Source organism: Somniosus microcephalus, chromosome 10 (genome assembly GCF_052327205.1).
Source record: "Somniosus microcephalus isolate GS21.2 chromosome 10, FLI_Smic_1.0, whole genome shotgun sequence".
Lineage (NCBI taxonomy): Eukaryota > Metazoa > Chordata > Chondrichthyes > Squaliformes > Somniosidae > Somniosus > Somniosus microcephalus.
The window spans coordinates 237,954,960-237,980,815 of NC_140996.1; the positions used below are offsets into that span (position 1 = coordinate 237,954,960).

Consider the following 25,856-nt stretch of genomic DNA (forward strand, 5'->3'; position numbering starts at 1 on the left):
GTGGGATTCGTTTGGGGTTGATACAGGGCTATGGGGTGAGAGCGGGGCAGTGGGATTAGTTTGGGGATTGATACAGGGTTATGGGGAGAGCGGGGCAGTGGGATTAGTTTGGGGATTGAGTCAGGGTTATGGGGAGAGCGGGGCAGTGGGATTAGTTTGGGGATTGATACAGGGTTATGGGGAGAGCGGGGCAGTGGGATTAGTTTGGGGATTGAGTCAGGGTTATGGGGAGAGCGGGGCAGTGGAATTAGTTTGGGATTGATACAGGGCTCTGGGGAGAGCGGGGCAGTGAGATTAGTTTGGGGATTGAGTCAGGGCTATGGGGAGAGAGCGGGGCAGTGGGATTAGTTTGGGGATTGAGTCAGGGTTATGGGGAGAGCGGGGCAGTGGAATTAGTTTGGGATTGATACAGGGCTCTGGGGAGAGCGGGGCAGTGAGATTAGTTTGGGGATTGATACAGGGTTATGGGGAGAGCGCGGGGCAGTGGGATTAGTTTGGGGATTGATACAGGGTTATGGGGAGAGCGGGGCAGTGGGATTAGTTTGGGGATTGAGTCAGGGTTATGGGGAGAGCGGGGCAGTGGGATTGGTTTGGGGTTGATACAGGGCTCTGGGGAGAGAGCGGGGCAGTGGGATTAGTTTGGGGATTGAGTCAGGGCTATGGGGAGAGAGCGGGGCAGTGGGATTAGTTTGGGGATTGATACAGGGCTATGGGGAGAGAGCGGGGCAGTGGGATTAGTTTGGGGATTGAGTCAGGGCTATGGGGAGAGCGGGGCAGTGGGATTAGTTTGGGATTGATACAGGGTTATGGGGAGAGAGCGGGGCAGTGGGATTAGTTTGGGGATTGAGTCAGGGTTATGGGGAGAGCGGGGCAGTGGGATTAGTTTGGGGATTGATACAGGGTTATGGGGAGAGCGAGGCAGTGAGATTAGTTTGGGGATTGATACAGGGTTATGGGGAGAGCGGGGCAGTGGGATTAGTTTGGGGATTGAGTCAGGGTTATGGGGAGAGAGCGGGGCAGTGGGATTAGTTTGGGGATTGAGTCAGGGTTATGGGGAGAGCGGGGCAGTGAGATTAGTTTGGGGATTGAGTCAGGGTTATGGGGAGAGCGGGGCAGTGAGATTAGTTTGGGGATTGATACAGGGTTATGGGGAGAGCGGGGCAGTGAGATTAGTTTGGGGATTGAGTCAGGGTTATGGGGAGAGAGCGGGGCAGTGGGATTAGTTTGGGGATTGAGTCAGGGTTATGGGGAGAGCGGGGCAGTGAGATTAGTTTGGGGATTGAGTCAGGGTTATGGGGAGAGCGGGGCAGTGAGATTAGTTTGGGGATTGAGTCAGGGTTATGGGGAGAGCGCGGGGCAGTGAGATTAGTTTGGGGATTGAGTCAGGGCTATGGGGAGAGAGCGGGGCAGTGGGATTAGTTTTGGATTGAAACTGATCTACGGGGAGAGAGCGGGGCAGTGGGATTTTTAAAAGTTCATTCTGGGGATGTGGGCATCACTGGCAAGGCCGGCATTTATTGCCCATCCCTAGTTGTCCTCGAGAAGGTGCTGGTGAGCCGCCTTCTTGAACTGCTGCAGTCCGGGTGGTGAAGGCGTGGTTAGACTCTCTCTTGTTGGAGTTTCTGGTCAATAGTAACCCCCAGGATGTTGATGGTGGGGGATTCGGCGATGGTAATGCCATTGAATGTCAAGGGGCGGTTGTTAGGCTTTCGCTTGTTGGAGATAGTCATTGCCTGGCACTTATGTGGCGCAAATGTTACCTGCCACTTATCAGCCCGAGCCAGAACGTCGTCCAGGTCTTGCTGCATGTGGGCACGGACTGCTTCACTATCAGAGGAGTTGCAAATGGAACTGATCACATTGCAATCATCAGCGAACATCCCCATTTCTGACCTTATGTTGGAGGGAAGGTCATTGATGAAGCAGCTGAAGATGGTTGGGCCTAGGACACTGCCCTGAGGAACTCCTGCAGCGATGTCCTGGGGCTGAGATGATTGGCCCCCAACAACCACAACCATCTTCCTTTGTGCTAGGTATGACTCCAGTCAGTGGAGAGTTTTCTCCCTGATCCCTATTGACTTCAGTTTTACTAGGGTTCATTGATTCCACACTCGGTCAAATGCTGCCTTGATGTTCAGGACAGTCATTCTCACCTCACCTCTGGAATTCAGCTCCTTTGTCCATGTTTGGACCAAGACTGTAATGAGGTTGGGAGCCGAGTGGTCCTGGCGGAACCCAAGCTGAGCATCAGTGAGCAGGTTATTGGTGAGTAAGTGCCGCTTGATAGCACTGTCGACATCACCTTCCAACACCTAGCTGATGATTGAGAGTAGACTGATGGGGCGGTAATTGACCAGATTTGATTTGTCCTGCATTTTGTGGACAGGATATACCTAGGCAGTTTTCCACACTGTCGGATAGATGCCAGTGTTATAGCTGTACTGGAACAGCTTGGCTAGAGGCGTGGCTAGTTCTAGAGCACAAGTCTTCAGCCGGGATGTGGTCAGGGCCCATAGCCTTTGCTGTATCCAGTGCGCTCAGCCATTTCTTGATATCACGTGGAGTGAATCGAATTGGCTGAAGACTGGCTTCTGTGATAGTGGGGACCTCAGAGAAGGCCGATATGGATCATCCACTTGGCACTTCTGGCTGAAGATGGTTACAAACATTTCAGCCTTGCCTTTTGCACTTGTGTGCTGGGCTCCACCATCATTGAAGATGGGGTTGTTCAGTTTTATTCTTGTTATTATTCTTTATAGCGGTTTTGATTTAACAGAGTGTCTCGCTGGGCCACTTCAGAGGACTGTGAAGAGTCATTCACCTTGGTGTGGGACTGGAGTCACATGTAGGCCCAGACCGGGTCAGGACGGCAGGTTTCCTTCCCTGAAGGACATCAATGAGCCCGTTGGGTTTTTACGACATTCCGACAGCTTCATGGTCACTTTTACTGAGACCTTTTTCTTTCCAGATTTTTGGAAAACTAAATTCAAATTCTCAAAGAGCCCTGGTGGGATTTGAACGCGCGTACTCTGGATTATTGGTCCAGTGGCTGAGTTTTCTGTGGTGGTGGCAGGCACGATCAGTGGCGGGTCAGGTGGGAAAGTTGTTATTTTTTGACAGCGGGTCGGGAAACTGCTCCCACGCGCCTTTCCCACAGGTGCATGTCATCGTGGCGTTGGCCTGACCTGCAGTGGCGGGCGACCCAATTGAAATTATTATGAGGTACTTTACAGGCACTCAAGAGCCTTTATCCCCGCACTTTTTTAATTTCCCCGCACGGCCACGGGATTCACACAGCTCGGGAACCACGTCTGTCAACCTGAGGCGGGAGTTCCGAGGCCATTGCTCCAGCTGATTACTTGACAGCATGAAAAACAAACCAAAATAAAAACATGTGGATTACATCAGCTAACAGATTGATGGAGATTTTATTCTACTTGAAAAGCTACTGGTAAATGTTAATTCAGAAATTCCTGAAGGGTAAGTAAGTGCTACCCTGGATGGCGAGGGAAATACATTTTTCACTGGCCATTCTCAACTGTTGCCTTCCAACTCAACAGTAATTGCAGTGAATTGACCTGCACTATAAAAACTGACATGTACCATTTAAATAAATGTGTGTGTTGTTTCTGGTCAGGTTTTTCTCACAGTATACTGTGATTATCCAGTTACACATTAAATAAAGTCATCAACCGTAACAATTTCATTCTCGTCACTCATTCCACTGGTTCAATTTGCTTTCAGTCCCTGAATATAACTAATTTAATTTTTCAGTCTGAGACTTTAGGGTGAATTTCTGTGGAGGTTCTCTTCTCCATTGTTAACTTCAACGGAAGAGCTGCAGAAATCCCAGAAGCACATTGTAAGCACCACTTACACTGTTTGTCAGGGATTCTGCAGCTCTTCCACTGAACTTGCATAAGATTGTAAATCCACACCTTTACAATTACATTTAAAATCTGCTTAATTTCACGTCTTACACGCACATCTTTTATTTATACCAGTTACTGATACAAAAGTCTATGGCCTAGAAATTCACTATGGCCCCGCCAGCTGCCTAGCGCCCAAAAGTTAGCGCTGGGCGGGAAGCCTATAGCGATCGTCAGATATTCATTGTTAGCGTCCCAATTCGGAAGCGGGCACTATACCAGGGTGTGCCCGCCTCCGCTTGGTGCGCTGACACTGAATATCAGCGCTCTTGGCGCCGCTGCGCCAGGCGCTGCGCAGCGGCAGGCTGCGGTACTGCAGGCCTCCTCCTTCTCTTAAGGGGGAGCTGCCTGCAACGGGGAGATCACCGCTGGATAGTGCCGGCAAATGAGCCCGGCACCACGGAGAAGTGCCGGGCTTGCGGAAAGCAGCCGGCAATGCCGCGGGGGGGGGGGGGTGGAGGAGGCCGGGAAGGAGGTGCAGGCAGGCGGCCGCCGCAAAAGCGGCCGGCCGCACCTTCCGCTTTAAAGCGCCCCACTAAGGCAGCAGGACGGCCCCGTTTTCTGGTCGCTGTTTGCGGCCGCTTCGGAGGAGGCGGCCGCAACTAAATATGGGGATCGGGCCGGTTTCGGGGCGGAACCGGGGCACTGCGCACACCGATGATGTCATCGGTGCCGGCGCAGCGCTAACGGCTACCGCCGCCAATACCGCTGCGCTGAATATCTGCGCAAACTCATTTGTGGCGCAAAATCACCCTTTAGGCGTTAACTGGGCGCAAAGCTGGCAGCGCCTTAATGAATTTCTAGGCCTATAGATTTGTGACTAAAGCACCAATAACTTCACAATTGATGTACTTTTTAAATTATGTTCTTGATTGTATTTGTAGATGGAGTCATATTACTTAATGATGATATTATTTAAATATTTCTTTGTCACTCATACATTATAACTTTTATTATATTATTGTACAGTAAAGATTCAACACCCACTAGATTAAACTTAAAATGTAACGTGGCCCTGTAAAGATCCCGGCTTAAAACGCATCATGAGTGATGTCACCAGACCCGCTCCATCTCATTAGGCCGGGTAACGCGCTGCACGGGCTTATTGGGCCCCATTAAAGTAAGTTCATTTCCAGCAGCGGGGTCGCGACCCGTCACCAGCACCGGCCGCACCGGACCGGCCGCGGTAAGGAAAATTCCGGCCAATGTCTCTGGATTACTAGTCCAGGCCTCTGGATTATTCCACTACTATAACCACTACACTACCGGCTGCTTGCCAGATACCTGCCCCCCGCACAATTGCTCATTCTATACCGACCAACCATTTGCCAAATCCAATCCTGTCTGTCCCCAGTCTGACCTACCTCCGGGATGAAGACGTAAGCAGATGCCTTTGCTTTGCTCTTCTCTTGGTCGTTGTCTCTGTACAGAGTCTCCAGACACCCAGTGGCAGGGTTAATGTAATAATCGTAGACCAGCCCCTGCGGGGGGATGTGGATGTTGTAGTGACCGCTCCCGAGGGCCTTCCTGGCAAAGTAGTCAAACTGAGGCCAGCAACTGTGACAAATCAGGACATCGTTGCATTATTATTTGGGTTCAGACTCTGCGGCAGTTCCACTTAACAATCAACGGATAAAAGTGAGGGAGCATAGAGTCATACAAAGGCCGCAAATTAAAGAATAGATCATCGCTCCCTCCTACACTGTGCTAGCAAAGGTGACTTTGGGGGGGGGGGGGGGGGGGGCTGGTGGGGGGAGGGGAACCTCAATGAATCTCCCCAAGGGGAGTCAAACAAAACTCTAGGATCTCAGTTGAGGGATTGGGGAGAAGGTGGGTGGGTGGGGTTGGGGGATATGGGGAGAAGGTGGGTAGGTGGGGTTGGGGGATATGGGGAGAAGGTGGGTAGGTGGGGTTGGGGATATGGGGAGAAGGTGGGTAGGTGGGGTTGGGGGATATGGGGAGAAGGTGGGTGGGTGTGGTTGGGGGATATGGGGAGAAGGTGGGTGGGTGGGGTTGGGTGATATGGGGAGAAGGTGGGTGGGTGGGGTTGGGGGATATGGGGGGAAAGTGGGTGGGTGGGGTTGGGGATATCGGGAGAAGGTGGGTGGGTGGGGTTGGGGGTTATGGGGAGAAGGTGGGTGGGTGTGGTTGGGGGATATGGGGAGAAGGTGGGTGGGTGGGGTTGGGGGTTATGGGGAGAAGGTGGGTGGGTGGGGTTGGGGGATATGGGGAGAAGGTGGGTGGGTGGGGTTGGGGGTTATGGGGAGAAGGTGGGTGGGTGTGGTTGGGGGATATGGGGAGAAGGTGGGTGGGTGTGGTTGGGGGATATGGGGAGAAGGTGGGGTTGGGGATATGGGGAGAAGGTGGGTAGGTTGAGGGATACATAGGATTACAGCGGATATACGGCACAGAAACAGGCCATTCGGCCCAACCAGTCCATGCCGGTGTTTATGCTCCACTCGAGCCTCCTCCCGTCTTTCCTCATCTAACTCTATCAGCATTACCCTCGATTCCCTTCTCCCTCAGATGCTTGTCCAGCCTCCCCTTAAATACATCGATACTATTCGCCTCAGCCACTCCCTGTGGCAGCGAGTTCCACATTCTCACCACTCTCTGGGTAAAGAAGTTTCTTCTGAATTCCCTATTGGATTTCTTGATGACTATCTTATATTGATGGCCTCGAGTTTTGCTCTTCACCACAAGTGGAAACATTCTCTCTCTATCCACTCTATCAAAACGTTTCATCATTTTAAAGATCTCTATTAGGTCACCCCTCAGCCTTTTTTCAAGAGAAGAGACCCAGCCTGTTCATCCTTTCCTGATATGATACCCTCGCATTTCTGATATCATCCTTGTAAATCTTCTCTGCACCCTCTCCATTGCCTCTATATCCTTTTTATAATATGGTGACCAGAACTGTGCGCAGTACTCCAAGTGCGGTCTAACCATGGTTCGATACAGGTTTAGCATAACTTCCCTACTTTTCAATTCTATCCCTCTAGAAATAAACCCTAGTGCTGGGTTTGCTTTTTTTTTATGGCCTTGCTAACCGGTGTCGATACTTTTAGTGATTTGTGTATTTGTACTCCGAGATCCCTTTGTTCCTCTTCCCCATTTAGATTCTTATTTTCCAAAATGTAATACTTCACATTTATCTGTGTTGAATTTCATTTGCCAATTATACGCCCATTCTGCAAGTTTATTAATGTCCTCCTGTAATTTGTTGAACCTCCTCAGTATTGACTATCCCCCCAATTTGGTGTCGTCCACAAATTTAGAAATTGTGTTTTTGATTCCAAAGTCTAAATCATCAATATAATAATATAAATTAGATATGGGGAGAAGGTGGGTGGGGTTGGGGGATATGGGGTTTGGGTGGGTGGGTTTCAGGGATATGGAGACAAGGTGGGGAGGTGGTCACTGATCTAGTGGCTCTCCTCTGTCTGTTGTGACGTTGGACTCCACAGAGCGTCCCTCCCCCGCCCTGGCCCCCAACAAAACTCACATTCCTCAGTCACCCAGTGTCCAGAGACTGACCGTCCTCACCCAGTGTCCAGAGACTGACCGTCCACACCCAGTGTCCAGAGACTGACCGTCCTCACCCAGTGTCCAGAGACTGACCGTCCACACCCAGTGTCCAGAGACTGACCGTCCTCACCCAGTGTCCAGAGACTGACCGTCCTCACCCAGTGTCCAGAGACTGACCGTCCACACCCAGTGTCCAGAGACTGACTGTCCTCACCCAGTGTCCAGAGACTGACCGTCCTCACCCAGTGTCCAGAGACTGACCGTCCTCACCCAGTGTCCAGAGACTGACCGTCCTCACCCAGTGTCCAGAGACTGACCGTCCTCACCCAGTGTCCAGAGACTGACCGTCCTCACCCAGTGTCCAGAGACTGACCGTCCTCACCCAGTGTCCAGAGACTGACCGTCCTCACCCAGTGTCCAGAGACTGACCGTCCTCACCCAGTGTCCAGAGACTGACCGTCCTCACCCAGTGTCCAGAGACTGACCATCCTCACCCAGTGTCCAGAGGCTGACCGTCCTCACCCAGTGTCCAGAGACTGACCGTCCTTTAGACCCGGTCAGCACACCTCAGACTGAAGCTCAGCTTCCGGTGGCCTCGCTCAATCCTCTCTCCACAAACTCCTCCAGCCTGAGGTCCCCACCCCACCCACCTCTGACCAATGGTGGCTGAGCTTTCAGCTGCTCCGAAACCTCTTTCTGGAACATAAGAATTAGAAGCAGGAGTCGGCCATTCGGCCCCTCGAGCTTGCTCCGCCATTCAATAAGATCATGGCTGATCATCGACCTCAACTCCACTTTCCTGCACTATCTCCATCTCCCTTGATTCCCCTAGAGTCCAAAAATTTCTCGATCTCAGCCTTGAATATACTCAACGACTCAGCATTCACAGCCCTCTGGGGTAGAGAATTCCAAAGATTCACAACCCTCGGTGAAAATAATCCTCCTCATCTCAGTCTTAAATGGCCGACCCCTTATCCTGAGACTATGACCCCTAGTTCTAGACCCCCCCAGCCAGGGGAAACAACCTCTCAGCATCTACCCTGTCAATCCCCCTCAGAATCTTGTATGTTTCAATGAGATCACCTCTCATTCTTCTAAACTCCAGAGAGTATCGGCCCAATCTACACAATCTCTCATCATAGGACAACCCTCTCATCCCAGGAATCAATCTAGTGAACCTTCGTTGCACCGCCTCCAAGGCAAGTATATCCTTCCTTAGATAAGGAGACCAAAACTGTGCACAGTACTCCAGGTGTGGTCTCACCAAGGCCCTGTACAATTGGAGCAAGACTTCCTCACTCTTATACTCCAACCGCCTTGCAGTAAAGGCCAACATGCCATTTGCCGCCCTTATTGCTTGCTGTATCTGCATGCTAACTTTCTGTGTTTCTTGCACGAGGACACTCAAATCTCTCTGAATACAAAAAGAAAATACTGCAGATGCTGGAAATCTGAAATAAAAACAGAAAATGCTGGAGATACTCAGCAGGTCAGGCAGCATCTGCGGAGAGAGAAACAGAGTTAATGTTTCAGCTCGATGACCTTTCGTCAGAACTGACGAAATATACTCAAAGACTCAGCATTCACGAAAGGTCATCGACCTGAAACGTTAACTCTGTTTCTCTCTTCACAGATGCTGCCTGACCTGCTGAGTTTCTCCAGCATTTTCTGTTTTTATTTCTCTCTGAATACCAACATTTGAAAGTTTCTCACCATTTAAAAACTATTCTGTTTTTCTATTCTTCCTACCAAAGTGAATAACCTCACATTTCCCTACATTATGCTCCATCTGCCACCTTACTGCCCACTCACTCAGTCTATCTATATCCCTTTGCAGACTCTGTGTTCTCCTCACAGCTTACTGTCCCACCGAGCTTTGTATCATCAGCAAACTTGGATACATTACACTCGGTCCCTTCATCTAGATCATTAATATAGATTGTAAATAGCTGAGGCCCCAACACTGATCCTTGCGGCACCCCACTAGTTACAGCCTGCCAACCTGAAAAAGGTCAGTTTATCCCGACTCTCTGTTTTCTGTCCGTTATCTAATCCTCTGTCCATGCTACTATATTACCCCCAACCCCATGAGCCCTAATCTTGTGTAAACTTTTATGTGGCACCTTATCGAATGCCTTTTGGAAATCCAAATATATTACATCCACTGGTTCCCCTTTATCTACCCTGCTAGGTACATCCTCAAAAAACTCTAATAAATTTGTCAAACACGATTTCCCTTTCATAGAACCATGTTGACTCTACTTAATCATGTTATGATTTTCTAAGTGCCCTGATACCACTTCCTTAACAATGGATTCCAACATTTTCCTGATGACTGATGTCAGGCTAACTGGCCTCTAGTTCCCTGTTTTCTCTCTCCCTCCTCGCTTGAATAGCGGTGTTACATTTGCAACCTTCCAATCCGCTGGGACCATTCCAGAATCCAGGGAATTTTGGAAGATCAAAACCAATACATCCACTCTCTCTTCAGCCACCTCTTTTAGAACCCTAGGATGCAGGCCGTCAGGTCCAAGGGATTTGTCGGCTTTTAGTCCCATTAGTTTCTCTAGTACTTTTTCTCTACTGATATTAATTACGTTAAGTTCCTCACCCTCATTAGATCCTTGGTTCCCACCACCCTTGGTTTGCTTTCATTTCTGCCATTTCCTTATTCCCCATAATAATTTCTCCTGTCTCAGCCGCTAAGGGACCAACGTTTACTTTTACATAAGAACATAAGACACAGGAGCAGGAGTCGGTCATTTGGCCCCTCGAGCCTACTCCGTCATTCACTAAGATCATGGCTGATCAGATCTTGGGCTCAACTCCGCTTCCCTTCCCGCTCCCCATAACCCTTATTGTTCAAAAATCTGTCTATCTCCACCTTAAATATATTCACTGACTCCGCCTCCACAGCTCTCTGGGGAAGAGAATTCCACAGATTCACGACCCTCTGAGAGAAGAAATTCCTCCTCATTTCAAATTTAAATGGGTTCCCCCTTATTCTGAAACTTTGCCCCCTAGTTCTAGATTCCCCCATGAGGGGAAACATCCTCTCTGCATCTACCCTGTCAAGCCCCTTCAGAATTTTATATGTTTCAATAAGATCACCTCTCATTCTTCTAAACTCCAATGAGTATAGGCCCAACCTGCTCAACCTTTCCTCATAAGACGAGCCCTTCATCTCCGGAATCAACCTCGTGAACCTTCTCTGAACTGCCTCCAATGCAAGTATATCCCTCCTTAAATAAGGAGACCAAAACTGTACGCAGTACTCCAGGTGTGGTCTCACCAACACCCTGTACAGTTGTAGCAGGACTTCCCTACTTTTATACTCCATTCCCTTTGCAATAAGGGCCAACATTCCATTTGCCTTCCTAATTACTTGCTGTACCTGCATGCTAACTTTGTGTGTTTCATGTACAAGGACCCCCAAATCCCTCTGTACCTCAGCATTTTGTAATCTCTCCCCATTTAAATAATAATTTGCTTTTTTATTTTTCCTACCAAAGCGGATAACCTCGCATTTTCCCACATTAAACTCCATCTGCCAGATTTTTGCCCACTCACTGAGCCTATCTATATCCCTTTGGAGATTCTTTGCGTCCTCCACACAATTTGCTTTCCCACCTATCTTTGTATCATCAGCAAATTTGGCTACATTACACTCGGTCCCTTCATCCAAGTCATTAATATAGATTGTAAATAGTTGAGGCCTTAGCACTGATCCCTGTGGCACCCCGCTAGTTACAGTTTGCCAACCTGAAAATGACCCATTTATCCCGACTCTGTTTTCTGTTAGTTAGCCAATCCTCTATCCATGCTAATATATTACCCCCAACCCCGTGAGCTCTTATATTGTGTAGTAGCCTTTTATGTGGCACCTTATCGAATAGAAACATAGAAACATAGAAGATAGGAGCAGGAGTAGGCCAGTCGGCCCCTCGAGCCTGCTCCGCCATTCAATGCGATCATGGCTGATCATCCAAATTCAGTACCCGGTCCCTGCTTTCTCCCCATACCCCTTGATCCCTTTAGCCTTAAGAAATATATCCAACTCCTTCTTGAATATATTTAATGAATTGGCCTCTACTGCCTTCTGTGGTAGAGAATTCCACAGGTTCACCACTCTCTGGGTGAAGAAATTCCTCCTCATTTCTGTCCTAAATGGCTTACACCTTATCCTTAGACTGTGACCCCTGGTTCTGGACTCCCCGGCCATCGGGAACATCCTTCCTGCATCCAGTCTGTCCAGTCCTGTCAGAATTTTGTAAGTTTCGATGAGATCCCCTCTCATTCTTCTAAACTCCAGTGAGTATAAGCCCAATCGACCCAATCTCCTCATACGTCATTCCTGCCATCCCAGGTATCAGTCTGGTGAATCTTCGCTGCACTCCCTCCATGGCAAGAACATCCTTCCTCAGATAAGGCGACCAAAACTGCACACAATACTCAAGATGTGGTCTCACCAAGGCCCTGTACAACTGCAGCAAGACATCCTTGTTGCTGTACTCAAACCCTCTCGCTACGAAGACCAACATACCATTTGCCTTCTTAACCGCCTGCTGCACCTGCATGCTTACCTTCAGCGACTGGTGCACAAGAACACCCAGGTCTCGTTGCACTTCCCCTCCTCCCAATCTATTGCCGTTCAGATAATAATCTGCCTTCCTGTTTTTGCCACCAAAGTGGATAACCTCACATTTATCCACGTTATATTGCATCTGCCATGCTTCTGTCCAATCGCCCAACCTGTCCAAATCATACTGGAGTTTCTCGGCATCCTCCTCACAGCACACACGCCCACCCAGCTTTGTGTCATCTGCAAACTTGGAGATATTACATCTAGTTCCCTTGTCTAGATCATTAATATATATTGTGAATAGCTGGGGTCCAAGGACCGATCCCTGCAGTACCCCATTAGTCACTGCCTGCCACTCGGAAAAAGACCCGTTTATTCCAACTCTTTGCTTTCTGTCTGCCAACCAGTTCTCTAACCAATGCTACTCTTTTCCTTTTTACATACTTGTAGAAAGTCTTACAATCTGCTTTTATATTTCTTGCTAGTTTTCTCTCATTCTATTTTTTCCCTTTTTATCAATTTTTTGGTCAACCTTTGCTGGTTTCTGAAACTCTCACAATCTTCAGGCTTACTATTATTCTTCGCAACATTATAAGCTTCTTCTTTCAATCTAATGCTATCCTTAACTTCTTTAGTTAGCCACAGTTGGATCACTTTTCCCGTGGAGTTTTTGTTTCTCAATGGAATGTATTTTTGTTGAGAATTATTAAATATTTCTTTAAATGCTAGCACTGCTTATCTACCACCATACCTTTTAATCTATTTTTCCAATCTACCTTAGCCAACTCGCCCTTTATACCTATGTAATTGGCTTTATTTAAGTTTAAGACTCTAGTTTTTGACTTAGGCAAGTCACTCTCAAAATTATATTATGATCACTCTGCCCCAGAGGATCCTTTACTATGAGATTGCTAATTAACCCTGTCTCATTACACAATACAAGATCTAACATAGACTGTTCCCTGGTTAGTTCCATGACATATTGTTCAAGGAAACTGTCCTGAATGCATTTCATGAACTCGTCCTCCAGACTACCTTTGCCAATTTGATCTGTCCAGTCTATATGAAGATCAAAGTCCCCCAAGATTATTGCATTACCTCTGTTGCAAGCTCCTATTTCCTGATTAATATTCTGTCCAACGGTATAGCTACTGTTAGTGAGCCTATATACTACTCTCACCAGTGTTTTCTGCCCCTTGTTATTCCTTATCTCCACCCACACTGATTCTACTTCCTGATGTTCCGAGCCGAGATCCTTTCTCGCTACTGTCCTTATGTCATCCTTTATTATCAGGGCTACTCCCCCCTCCTTTTCCATTCTGCCTATCTTTTCAAAATGTTAGGTATCCTGGAACATTTCGTTCCCAACCTTGGCCACCTTGCAACCATGTCTCTGTAATGGCTATTAGATCAAACCCATTTATCTCTATTTGTGCCACGAGTTCGTTTATATTGTTATGAATGCTTCGTGCATTCAGAGCAAGAGCCTTTAATTTAAATGTTTTACCATTAGTCCCTGCTTTGACCTTATTCTCTGCTGCACTGCTACCGTTAAACTCTCTGTCCCTTCCTGTCACACTCTGCTTATTTTTACCCAAATCGCTACATTGCTCCATTGCCTTGACCTTTCTCTTTAGATTTCTAAATTTCCCCTCACCTGACCCCTCCCTCCCCCCCGTTTTTTTAGTTTAAAGTTGCAGTGTATGTACCTTTAAGGGGAGAACTACTTTTTACAGCTCCTGTATACTGTAGTACCGGCAGTGACCACACCTGTATATAAACCCTGAGTAGGGATCTGTACGTTTAGTTTTAGAGTAACCCTCATCCAGTAAACACCTGTTGATTGTTCCCTGCAGTCTCTTGTCTAATTATTGAAGGACACACAACATCAAGATACACGGATCTAACATTGGCGACGAGAAGATTCAAACTTACCTGCAACTCTGCATCACCTCCCAGGGATTTGCTCCTGGAGAACAGTGAAAGAAGAAGGCCGAGTCCAGAAGCACGGGCGTCGACCATCCAGCGGAGACTTGAGCATCGCAGGGGAGGCTGGGCTTGGTTCTCCAGTCACGGTGGTCCAGCGAAACGGGCTGGCAACAGGTACGGCGCAGACCCTTCCCGGACAGCGGCGGCTAGAGCCGACCGACGGCACAGAAAAAGGCCGAGCAGCATCGACGGGAGAAGAGAGAGGGAAGAGCGCACAGGGCGCAGCCGGTGTTCAGGACCGAGCGGCGTTGACGGGAGAAGAGAGAGGGTAGAGCGCACAGGGCGCAGCCGGTGTTCAGGACCGAGCGGCGTCAACGAGAAAGAGCAGAGCGTAGCTGGTGTTCAAGGGCCGAGCAGCGTCAACGAGAGAGAGAGGCGCGCAGGAAAACGCGCAGAGCGCAGCCGGTGTTCAAGGGCCGAGCAGCGTCAGCGGGGAAGAAAGGAAAGCGCGGGAGACGCCATTTTGAGCTGCAGCAGGGAAGAAAGGAAAGCGCGGGCGACGCCATTTTGAGCCGCAGCGGAGAAGAAGGGAGAGCGCGGGAGACGCCATTTTGAGCCAGTCTAACCACACCCAGGGATGCCGAAGAGTGGCAGTGTCACAGTGTTCGACAATGAAGTCGAAGATTGGACGACATATGTCGAACGCATAGAAGTGTACTGCAAGGCGAATGAAGTGCCAGATGACAAGAAAGTGCTGGTATTGTTGAATTCAATGGGTGCAAAAACATATGGCTTACTGCGAAACCTAGTAACCCCAGAGAAGCCAGTGGAAAAGGATTTTGAAAACATAGTGTCAATCCTACAGGACCACTTAGACCCCACACCGCTGCTGACAGCGGAAAGATTTAAGTTTCACAAAAGGAACCAGCATAAAGATGAAAGTAATGCTGAGTTTTTAACGGAACTGCGCAAGCTATCGAAACACTGCCAGTTTGGAACGGGACAAGCAGATACTTTAAGGGACAAGTTTGTGTGTGGGCTTCAAAGTGAAGGAACCCAGAAACGGCTTCTATCAGAAAAGGATCTTACGCTGGACAAGGCTTTCAGCATGGCAGTATCACACGAAGCAGCAGCATGGGGCGCGGCAGAGATACAATGGAGACCGCAAGAATATGGCACAAATGAAATGTCATACAGAACAGTGAAGTGCTATCGCTGCGGCAGAACAACACACGACCATAAGGATTGCTGGTTCAAGGACCAAGTGTGCAGACAGTGTGGAAAAGTAGGACACATAGCAAGAGTCTGCAGGTCGGAAAAGAAAACTAGCAGCAAGAAATCCCCACAGGAGAAGTACAAGAAGGTACATAAGGTGACGGAGAGTAGTGCAGACGAACAGAAAAGTGATACAGACTCTGGAAGCAAGGAGCTGGGTTGTCTGAAACTACATAATGTGATCAAAATGGAGGATCACCAAACTATCTGGGTCACGCTCAAGATAGCCGGAGTCCAAGTGAAAATGGAATTGGACACAGGATCAGCCCGAACAGTCATAAACCGAAGGGACTACAAGCGGCTATTCTCACATATACCCTTGAGAGATACAGAGATTGTCTTGAAGACGTACACGGGGCAAAAAGTCTACCCCAAAGGAAAAATAAGGGTGAACGTTATATATAACGGCAAGGAAACACCAAAAATGGACCTATATGTATTGCCAGATGGAGGACCACCACTACTAGGATGTGAATGGATCCGGAAGATACAGCTAGATTGGCATTCCATACAAGCACTGACTGTAGATGCCAAAAAGGATGACGACGTCACACCTGGACAACTGTCAAAAATGCTAACTGACGCACAAGAAGTGTTCCAGGAGGGACTCAGAACACTAAAAGGCATAACAGCGATGATCAAAATAGAGGAAAATGCAAGCCCAAAGTTTTTTTTAAGGCCAGACCGGAACCTTATGCGATCCGCCCAGCCGTCGGAGCAGAGCTGGAAGGTTTGGAACGTTCAGGAGTACTGTCCAAAGTGGACTGGAGCGAGTGGGCTACACCCATCGTTCCTGTAATGAAGAGGTCGTTGAGTAATACGCCTGGGGAACCAAAGAAGGTTCGCATCTGTGGGGACTTTAAGGTGATAGTGAACCCAGTCCTTCACACTGTACAATATCCGCTTCCGCGGATTGAAGATATTTTCGCCTCGCTATCTGGAGGGAAATGCTTCACTAAGATTGATCTGGCCCAGGCGTACCTTAAAATGGAGGTAGAAGAAGCCTCGAAACAGTACCTCACGATCAACACTCATAAAGGTCTCTACCAATACAACCGGCTGGTGTTCGGGGTAGCATCAGCTCCGGCTATTTGGCAAAGGGCAATGGATCAAGTCCTGCAAGGGATTCCAGGGACCCAGTGTTATTTGGACGACATCCTGGTCACGGGCGAAAATGACAGTGATCACCTCGCCAACCTGGAGCAGGTGCTCACTAGATTGAAGGAATATGGGCTCCGAGCTAATCGCCACAAATGCGAGTTTTTCCAGAAACAGATCTCGTATTGTGGCCACGTTATTGATGAAGAGGGGTTACATAAGTCCCCTGAAAAGATTGAGGCAGTAGTCAAGGCTCCAGCACTGGAAAATGTGTCACAACTGAGGTCGTTCCTCGGGCTGGTGAACTACTACCATAAGTTCTTGCCGAATTTGTCTACAGTACTACACCCACTGAGCACCCTACTGCAAACTGGGGTACCATGGAAGTGGAATGACGAATGTAAACGAGCTTTCCAGAAGTGCAAAGAATTGATCACATCAAAAGAGGTGTTGGTTCATTTCAACCCAGCACTACCAATTCGGTTGGCATGTGATGTATCACCCTATGGCATTGGAGCGGTGCTGTCGCACAAATTCCCGGACGGCTTGGACAGGCCAGTAACCTTTGCGTCTCGGTCATAAGAACATAAGAACATAAGAAATAGGAGCAGGAGTAGGCCAATCGGCCCCTCGAGCCTGCTCCGCCATTCAATAAGATCATGGCTGATCTGATCCTAACCGCCAATCCACTATCACAGAACCATCTCCTGAATCTAACAGAATTAGACACACGAAATAGGAGCAGGATCAGGCTACACGGCCCCTGGGCCCGCTCCGCTACCCACAGGGCCATGGCCAATCCGAACCTAGACTCATGTCCAAATTCCTGCCCGCTCCCCGTAACCCTTAATTCCCTTTACTTCTAGGAAACTGTCTATTGCTGTTTTAAATTTATGTAATGATGTAGCTTCTACAGCTTTTTGGGGCAGCATATTCCATGGACCTACCACCCTCTGAGTGAAGTAGTTCCTCCTCATCTCAGTTTTGAAAGAGCAGCCCCTTATTCTAAGACTATGCCCCCTAGTTCTAGTTTCACCCATCATCGGGAACATCCTCCCCGCATCCACCCGATCCAACCCCTTCACAATCTTATATGTTTCAATAAGATCGCCTCTCATTCTTCTGAACTCCAATGAGCAGAATCCCAATCTACTCAACCTCTCCTCATATGTCCATCCCCTCATCCCCGGGATTAACCGAGTGAACCTTCTTTGTACTGACTCGAGAGCAAGTATGTCCTTTCTTAAGTATGGACACCAAAACTGTACGCAGTATTCCAGGTGCGGTCTCACCAATACCTTGTACAACTGAAGCAATACCTCCCTATTTTTATATTCTATCCCCCTAGCAATGAAAGCCAACATTCCATTGGCCTTCTTAATCACTTGCTGCACCTGCATACTAACCTTTTGAGTTTCGTGCACCAGGACCCCCAGATCCCTTTGTACTTCAGTACTTTCCAGTTTCTTGCCATTAAGATAATAACTTGCTCTACGATTTTTCCTGCCAAAGTGCATAACCTCACACTTTCCAGTATTGTATTCCATCTGCCAAATCTCTGCCCACTTACTTAGCCTGTCTATGTCCCCTTGCAGGTTTTTTATGTCCTCCTCACTCACTACTTTCCCTCCCATCTTAGTATCATCTGCAAACTTTGATATGTTACACTCGGTCCCCTCCTCCAAATCGTTAATATAGATCATAAAGAGTTGGGGACCCAGCACTGACCCCTGCGGAACACCACTAGTTACTGATTGCCAGTCTGAGAATGAACCATTTATCCCAACTCTCTGCCTTCTGTTAGATAGCCAATCCTCTATCCATGCCAGAATATTACCCCCAATCCCGTGATTTTTTATCTTAAGCAATAATCTTTTGTGTGGCACCTTGTCAAATGCCTTTTGGAAGTCTAAATACACTACGTCCACTGGTTCCCCTTTATCCACCCTATATGTTACTTCATTAAAGAACTCCAGCAAATTTGTCAAACATGACTTCCCCTTCATAAAACCATGCTGACTTTGTCCTATTAAATTATGATTATCCAAATGTCCTGTTACTGTCTCCTTAATAATGGACTCCAAAATTTTACCTACCACAGATGTTAGGCTAACCGGTCTATAGTTTCCAGCCTTCTGTCTACTGCCCTTTTTAAATAAGGGTGTTACATTAGCAGTTTTCCAGTCTGCCGGGACCATTGCCGAGTCCAGGGAGTTTTGGAAAATTATTACCAATGCATCCACAATCTCTACCGCCACTTCCCTCAAGACCCTAGGATGTAAGCCATCAGGTCCAGGTGATTTATCCGCCTTGAGTCCCATTATTTTACCGAGTACCACTTCCTTAGTGATTTTGATCATGTTTAGCTCCTCCCCCCCTTTAGCCCCCTGTTTGTCCAGTGTTGGGATATTCTTAGTGTCTTCTACTGTAAAGACTGATATAAAATATTCATTCAGTGTTTTTGCCATCTCCATATTTCCCACCATTAATTTCCCGGTCTCATCCTCTAAGGGACCAACATTTACTTTAGCCACCCTTTTTCTTTTTATATAACTATAAAAACTCTTACTATCTGTTTTTATATTTTTTGCTAATTTACTTTCATAATCTATCTTCCCTTTCTTAATCAATCTTTTTGTTATTTTTTGCTGTCTTTTAAAGTTTTCCCAATCCTCTATCCTCCCACTAGATTTGGCTACCTTATATGCCCTTGTTTTTAGTCGAATACTATCCTTAATTTCTTTACTTAGCCACGGATGGCTGTCTTTTCTTTTACACCCTTTTCTTCTCAGTGGAATATATATTTTTTGGAAGTTGTAAAATAACTCCTTAAATGTACACCACTGATCATGTATCGTCTTACCCTTTAATCTATTTTCCCAATCCACTCGACTCAATTCCGCTTTCATACCTTCATAGTCTCCTTTATTCAAGCTTAGCACGCTTGTTTGAGATCCAACCTTCTCACCCTCTAATTGAATATGGAATTCAACCATGTTATGGTCACTCATTCCAAGGGGATCCTTTACTAGGACATTTTTAATTAATCCTGTCTCGTTACACAGGACCAGATCTAAGGTTGCTTGCCCCCTGGTCGGTTCAGTAACATACTGCTCAAGAAACCCATCCCTAATACACTCAATGAACTCATCCTCAAGGCAGCCCTGCCCAATTTGATTTGTCCAATTAATATGATAGTTAAAATCCCCCATAATTATAGATGTTCCCTTATTACAAGCCTCAACTATTTCCTGATTGATACTCCGTCCAACAGAGTTGCCACTGTTCGGAGGCCTGTAGACTACGCCCACTAGTGTTTTTTTCCCCTTATTATTCCTTACCTCCACCCAAACTGTTTCATTATCCTGATCTTTTGACCCAATATCATTTCTCTGTATTACAGTGATTCCTTCCTTTATTAACATAGCCACCCCACCTCCCCTTCCTTCCTGCCTGTCCTTCCTGATCGTTAAATAACCTGGTATGTTTAATTCCCAGGCATTGTCACCCTGCAGCCATGTTTCTGTAATGGCCACAAGATCATACCCATATGTAGTTATTTGTGCCATTAACTCGTCTATTTTGTTACGAATGCTACGTGCATTCAGATAGAGAACTTTCAAATATGTTTTGTGACACTTAGTTCCTGCTTTTGCCCTTTTTATTACTTTACCTTTTACTCCATACCTTCTGCCCCTTCCTGACATGCTCTGGTTTTTAATTTCCCCACTGCTACCTAAGTCTATGACCTTCTCTGTTGTCATTTTTATTATTTGCTCTCTCGGAACCTCCCCCCCACTCGTTAGTTTAAAGCCCTCTCTACAGCCCTAGTTATATGATCCGCCAGGACTCTAGTCCCAGCACTGGCCAAGTGAAGCCCATCCCAACGGAACAGCTCCCTCCTGCCCCAGTACTGGTGCCAGTGTCCCAGGAAGCAAAACACATTTCTCCCACACCAGTCTTTGAGCCACGCATTTAACTCTCTAATTTTATTTGTCCTAGCCAAATTCGCTCGTGGCTCAGGTAATATTATTACCCTTGTGGTTCTGCTTTTTAATTTGGCCCCTAGCTGCTCAAACTCCCTCAGCAGAACCTCCTTCCTTGTCCTATCTATGTCATTGGTACCAACATGGACCATGACAACTGGATCCTCCCCCTCCCACTCCAAGTTTCTCTCCAGTCCAGAGGAGATGTCCTTAACCCTGGCACCGGGCAGGCAACACAGGCTTCGGGACTCTCACTCTCAGCTGCAAAGAACTCTATCTATCCCCCGAACGATACTATCCCCTACCACTACAACATTTCTTTTAACTCCCCCCACTTGAATGGCCCCCCGCTCCACGGTGCTGTGGCCAGGTTGCTCATCCTCCCCTGCAGTCCCTGTTCCCATCCTCACAGGGAGTAAGAGCCTCACTAACCTCAGCCGAGCGTAACTATGCCCAGATTGACAGGGGGCCAGCCTAGTGTGGGGAGTGAAAAAGTTCAACCACTATCTGCACGGGCAGAAGCTCACCTTGCTGACTGACCACCAACCACTTGTCTCCATCTTTAATCCAAAGAAGGGCGTTCCGGTGATGACTGCGCAACGGCTACAAAGATGGTCCCTTTTTCTAGGGGCGAACCAATATGAAATCGAGTATAATGGCACGAAACAGCATGGAAACGCTGATGAGCTATCACGCCTGCCACTGCCTACTGCGGAGGAAGCACCAGCAGTGGACCCTGTCGAAATATTTTATTCGACTATAATTGAACGCTTGCCAGTAACTAACGCTGATATAGAGAAGGAGACCCGAAATGACCCGACACTGTCTCGGGTATATGACTTGACGGTGAAGGGATGGCCAACACATGGCGACTCACTGTTGCCAGCATTCTCATCCAGAAGAGAACAGCTGTCAGTATGCCAGGGGACCTTGATGTGTGGATTCCGAGTGGTAATTCCACCCAAGTTAAGGGAGAGAGTGCTCAATGAGCTTCACGAAGGCCATCTGGGAGGGGTGAAAATGAAAAGCCTTGCTAGGGCTTATGTGTGGTGGCCGGGGATCGATCAGCAAATCGAGGACCTGACAAAGAGCTGCTCAGGATGCCAGAAGGTCCAAAATGCACCACCACATGCTCCTCTACACCCATGGGAGTGGCCCTCATCTCCATGGCAACGGGTGCATATTGATTTTGCTGGTCCATTCATGGACTCAATGTTTTTAATAGCCGTGGATGCGCACTCAAAATGGCCTGAGGTGATCAAAATGTCCTCCACCACCACGGAGAAAACTATTGCAGTCCTACGGACCATATTTGCCAGGAACGGCTTGCCAGAGCAGATTTGCTCTGATAACAGACCACAGTTTGTGTCCGAAGAGTTTCGAAGATTTATGAAAAGGAATGGGGGAAGGCATTACACATCCGCCCCGTATCATCCAGCCACAAATGGATTGGCTGAGAGGTTCGTACAAACCTTTAAAAAAGCAGTAAGGGCCATGTGCGATGACGACATTCCACTGCAGCATAAGGTGAACAATTTCCTGTTAGCCTACAGAAATGCGACACATGCAGTCACCAACCAGACCACGGCCATGATGTTCTTTAACCGAAGGTTGAGATCTCGTCTGGATTTGCTCAGACCAAATGTACGAAGAGATGTTGAGAATAAGCAATTCCAGCACATCAATGAGAAGCCGACAAGGAGCTTCAATGTAGGGCAACCAGTCTTGGCCCGCGACTACCGAACAGAGAAATGGCAACCAGGAACGATATGCACACGGCAGGGGCCACTAATGTACACAGTGGATGTTGGGGAGAACATTGTGAGACGCCATGTTGACCAGATCCTAGAGTCACAGGAACGAGTCAACCCCATGTCTCACGTATCTGGTGATGAACCCGACATACAGGTAGCATCTACCCCAGAAACAGTAGCATCGGAAGCTGATGAACCAACCGACGACAGGGGGCCAGAATCGCCTCCGCACCAAGAGCAAGACACTCAGGAAAGGCGCAATCCAGAAAGGATCAGGAAGCCTCCCCAAAGACTGAATTTATAAATAGACTATTTTCAGTTAATGTTGCATGTTAAAAGTGTTAATTGTAATTAGTTGATATTTAATTGTTAAATGAATGTTATGGTACTGTTAATCTAAAAGGGGAGGAATTGTAATGTATGTACCTTTAAGGGGAGAACGGCTTTTTACAGCTCCTGTATACTGTAGTACCGGGAGTGACCACACCTGTATATAAACTGAGTAGGGATCTGTACGTTTAGTTTTAGAGTAACCCTCATCCAGTAAACACCTGTTGATTGTTCCCTGCAGTCTCTTGTCTAATTATTGAAGGACACACAACATCAAGATACACGGATCTAACAAAAGTCCTATCTACAGCCCTAGTTATTCGATTCGCCAGGACGCTGAACCCAGCCCGGTTTAAGTGCAGCCCGTCCCGATAGAACAGCTCCCTCTTTCCCCAGTACTGGTGCCAGTGCCCCATGAATTGAAACCCCGTTTTCCCCACACCACTCTTTGAGCCAGGCATTTAACTCTCTGATCTGTTTGACCCTATGCCAATTTGTGTGTGGCTCAGGTAGTAATCCAGAGATTATTACCCTTGTGGTTCTGCTTATTAATTTAGACCCTAGCTCCTCAAACTCCCTCAGTAGAACCTCATTGTTATTTCTACCTATGTCGTTGGTTCCTACATGGACCACGACAACTGGGTCCTCCTCCTCCCACTCCAAGTTCTTCTCCAGCGGCGAGGAGATATCCTTAACCCTAGCACCGGGCAGGCAACACAGCCTTCGGGACTCTCTTTTGCGGCTGCAGAGAACAGTATCTATCCCCCTGACTATACTGTCCCCTACTACCACCACATTCCTTCCTTCTCCCCCCACTTGGATGGCCCCCTGTACCACAGTGCCGTGGTCAGTTTGCCCATCCTCCCTGCAGTCCTTTTCCTCATCCATACAGGTAGAAAGTACCTCGTACCTGTTGGACAAGGTCCAGGGCTGAGACTCCTCCATCACTACATCCTGGGTCCCCATACCTGCCTGACTCGCAGTCACACCCTCCTGTCCCTGACCACTGACGAACTCTAAAGTACTACTTAACCTAAAGGGTGTGACTGCCTCCTGGAACAAAGTGTCCAGGTAACTCTCCCCCTCCCTGATGCATCGCAATGTCTGCAGCTCGTACTCCAGCTCAACAACCCTGAGCCGAAGTTCCTCGAGTTGCAGACACTTACTGCAGATGTGGTTGCTCGGGATCGCGATGCTCTCCAGACTCCCACACGCTGCAGTTACCACACACCACCTGCCCTATCATCTCTAACCTTGTTTTATTTATTTATTCATTCATTAGTTAAAGATTTTATTCAATCGATATTTTAGGTTTATTTTTTGATTATTTTATTTAGTTTAAGTTATTAATTTAATAAGTAATTGCAAGTTACAGTTTCTCAGCTCTTAATTTAACTCCTTCCCTAACTTAGAGCAAAAAAAGCTGTAATACTCACCAACCAATCACCTACCTGCTCTCCTGTGACGTCACTCTTCGATGTTGTTTTTGAATCGGAGCCTCGCCGCTGCTTTAATTCAGGTCCGCTCTCGGGCCGCTCTTTATCCTCTCGCCGCTGTCGCTGCTTTAATTCAGGTCCACTCTCGGGCCGCTCTTTATCCTCTCGCCGCTGCCGCTGCTTTAATTCAGGTCCACTCTCGGGCCGCTCTTTATCCTCTCGCCGCTGCCGCTGCTTTAATTCAGGTCCGCTCTCGGGCCGCTCTTTATCCTCTCGCCGCTGTCGCTGCTTTAATTCAGGTCCGCTCTCGGGCCGCTCTTTATCCTCTCGCCGCTGCCGCTGCTTTAATTCAGGTCCACTCTCGGGCCGCTCTTTATCCTCTCGCCGCTGTCGCTGCTTTAATTCAGGTCCGCTCTCGGGCCGCTCTTTATCCTCTCGCCGCTGTCGCTGCTTTAATTCAGGTCCACTCTCGGGCCGCTCTTTATCCTCTCGCCGCTGCCGCTGCTTTAATTCAGCTCCGCTCTCGGGCCGCTCTTTATCCTCTCGCCGCTGCTTTAATTCAGGTCCGCTCTCGGGCCGCTCTTTATCCTCTCGCCGCTGCCGCTGCTTTAATTCAGCTCCGCTCTCGGGCCGCTCTTTATCCTCTCGCCGCTGCCGCTGCTTTAATTCAGGTCCACTCTCGGACCGCTCTTTATCCTCTCGCTGCTGCCGCTGCTTTAATTCAGGTCCACTCTCGGGCCGCTCTTTATCCTCTCGCCGCTGTCGCTGCTTTAATTCAGGTCCGCTCTCGGGCCGCTCTTTATCCTCTCGCCGCTGTCGCTGCTTTAATTCAGGTCCACTCTCGGGCCGCTCTTTATCCTCTCGCCGCTGCCGCTGCTTTAATTCAGGTCCGCTCTCGGGCCGCTCTTTATCCTCTCGCCGCTGCTTTAATTCAGCTCCGCTCTCGGGCCGCTCTTTATCCTCTCGCCGCTGCTTTAATTCAGGTCCGCTCTCGGGCCGCTCTTTATCCTCTCGCCGCTGCCGCTGCTTTAATTCAGGTCCACTCTCGGACCGCTCTTTATCCTCTCGCCGCTGCCGCTGCTTTAATTCAGCTCCGCTCTCGGGCCGCTCTTTATCCTCTCGCTGCTGCCGCTGCTTTAATTCAGGTCCACTCTCGGACCGCTCTTTATCCTCTCGCCGCTGTCGCTGCTTTAATTCAGCTCCGTTCTCGGGCCGCTCTTTATCCTCTCGCCGCTCCCGCTGCTTTAATTCAGGTCCGCTGTCGGGCCGCTCTTTATCCTCTCGCCGCTGCCGCTGCTTTAATTCAGCTCCGCTCTCGGGCCGCTCTTTATCCTTTCGCCGCTGCCGCTCCCTAAGCCTCTCCCCCGCTCCCTCTTTCCAAAACCCACCTTTGAGGACGGGCCTTTGCCCATGAGGTCTAACTCGGACACCGGTCAGCGCCACTCTGTAATTACCTGCATTCACTTTCGTTCTTCGCTCCGTGAAGCACCTTGGGGCTTTTTCTACAACAACAACTTGCCTGTAACGCTGTGAAACGTCCCGTGCCGTTCCTGTGAACGGAATGGTTCCTGTTACCTGGTGTCAGCTTGGCTCAGTCGGTAGCACGCTCACCGCTGAGTCAGGAGGTTGTCAAAGAGCAACAACAACTTGGATTTATATAGCGCCTTTAATGCAGTAAAACGTCCCAAGATGCTTCACAGGAGCGTAAATCAGACACAATTTGTCACCGAGCCACATAAGGAGATATTAGGACAGGTGACCAAAAGCTTGGTCAAAGAGGGAGGTTTTAAGGAGTGTCTTAACGGAGGAGAGAGAGGCGGAGAGGTTTAGGGCGGGAATTCCAGAGCTTAGGGCCCAGGCAGCTGAAGGCACGGCCGCCAATGGTGGAGTGATTAAAATCAGGGATGCGCAAGAGGCCAGAGGAGCGCAGAGATCTCAGAGGGTTGTGGGGCTGGAGGCGATTAGAGAGATAGGGAGGGGCGAGGCCATGGAGGGATTTGAAGATGAGA

General features: G+C 48.4%; 1 protein-coding gene across 2 annotated transcripts in view; it reads right to left on the bottom strand.

The window, feature by feature from the left end:
* LOC147112203 (dynein heavy chain domain-containing protein 1-like) overlaps positions 1-25,856 on the bottom strand; it is a 181,202-nt gene that overhangs the window by 139,987 nt on the left and 15,359 nt on the right. For both annotated transcript variants that reach the window (XM_085999853.1, XM_085999852.1), the window contains exon 4: positions 5,294-5,486. In XM_085999853.1, coding sequence (XP_085855979.1) covers positions 5,294-5,486 — 193 coding nt within the window. The remainder of the gene's footprint in view (positions 1-5,293; positions 5,487-25,856) is intronic.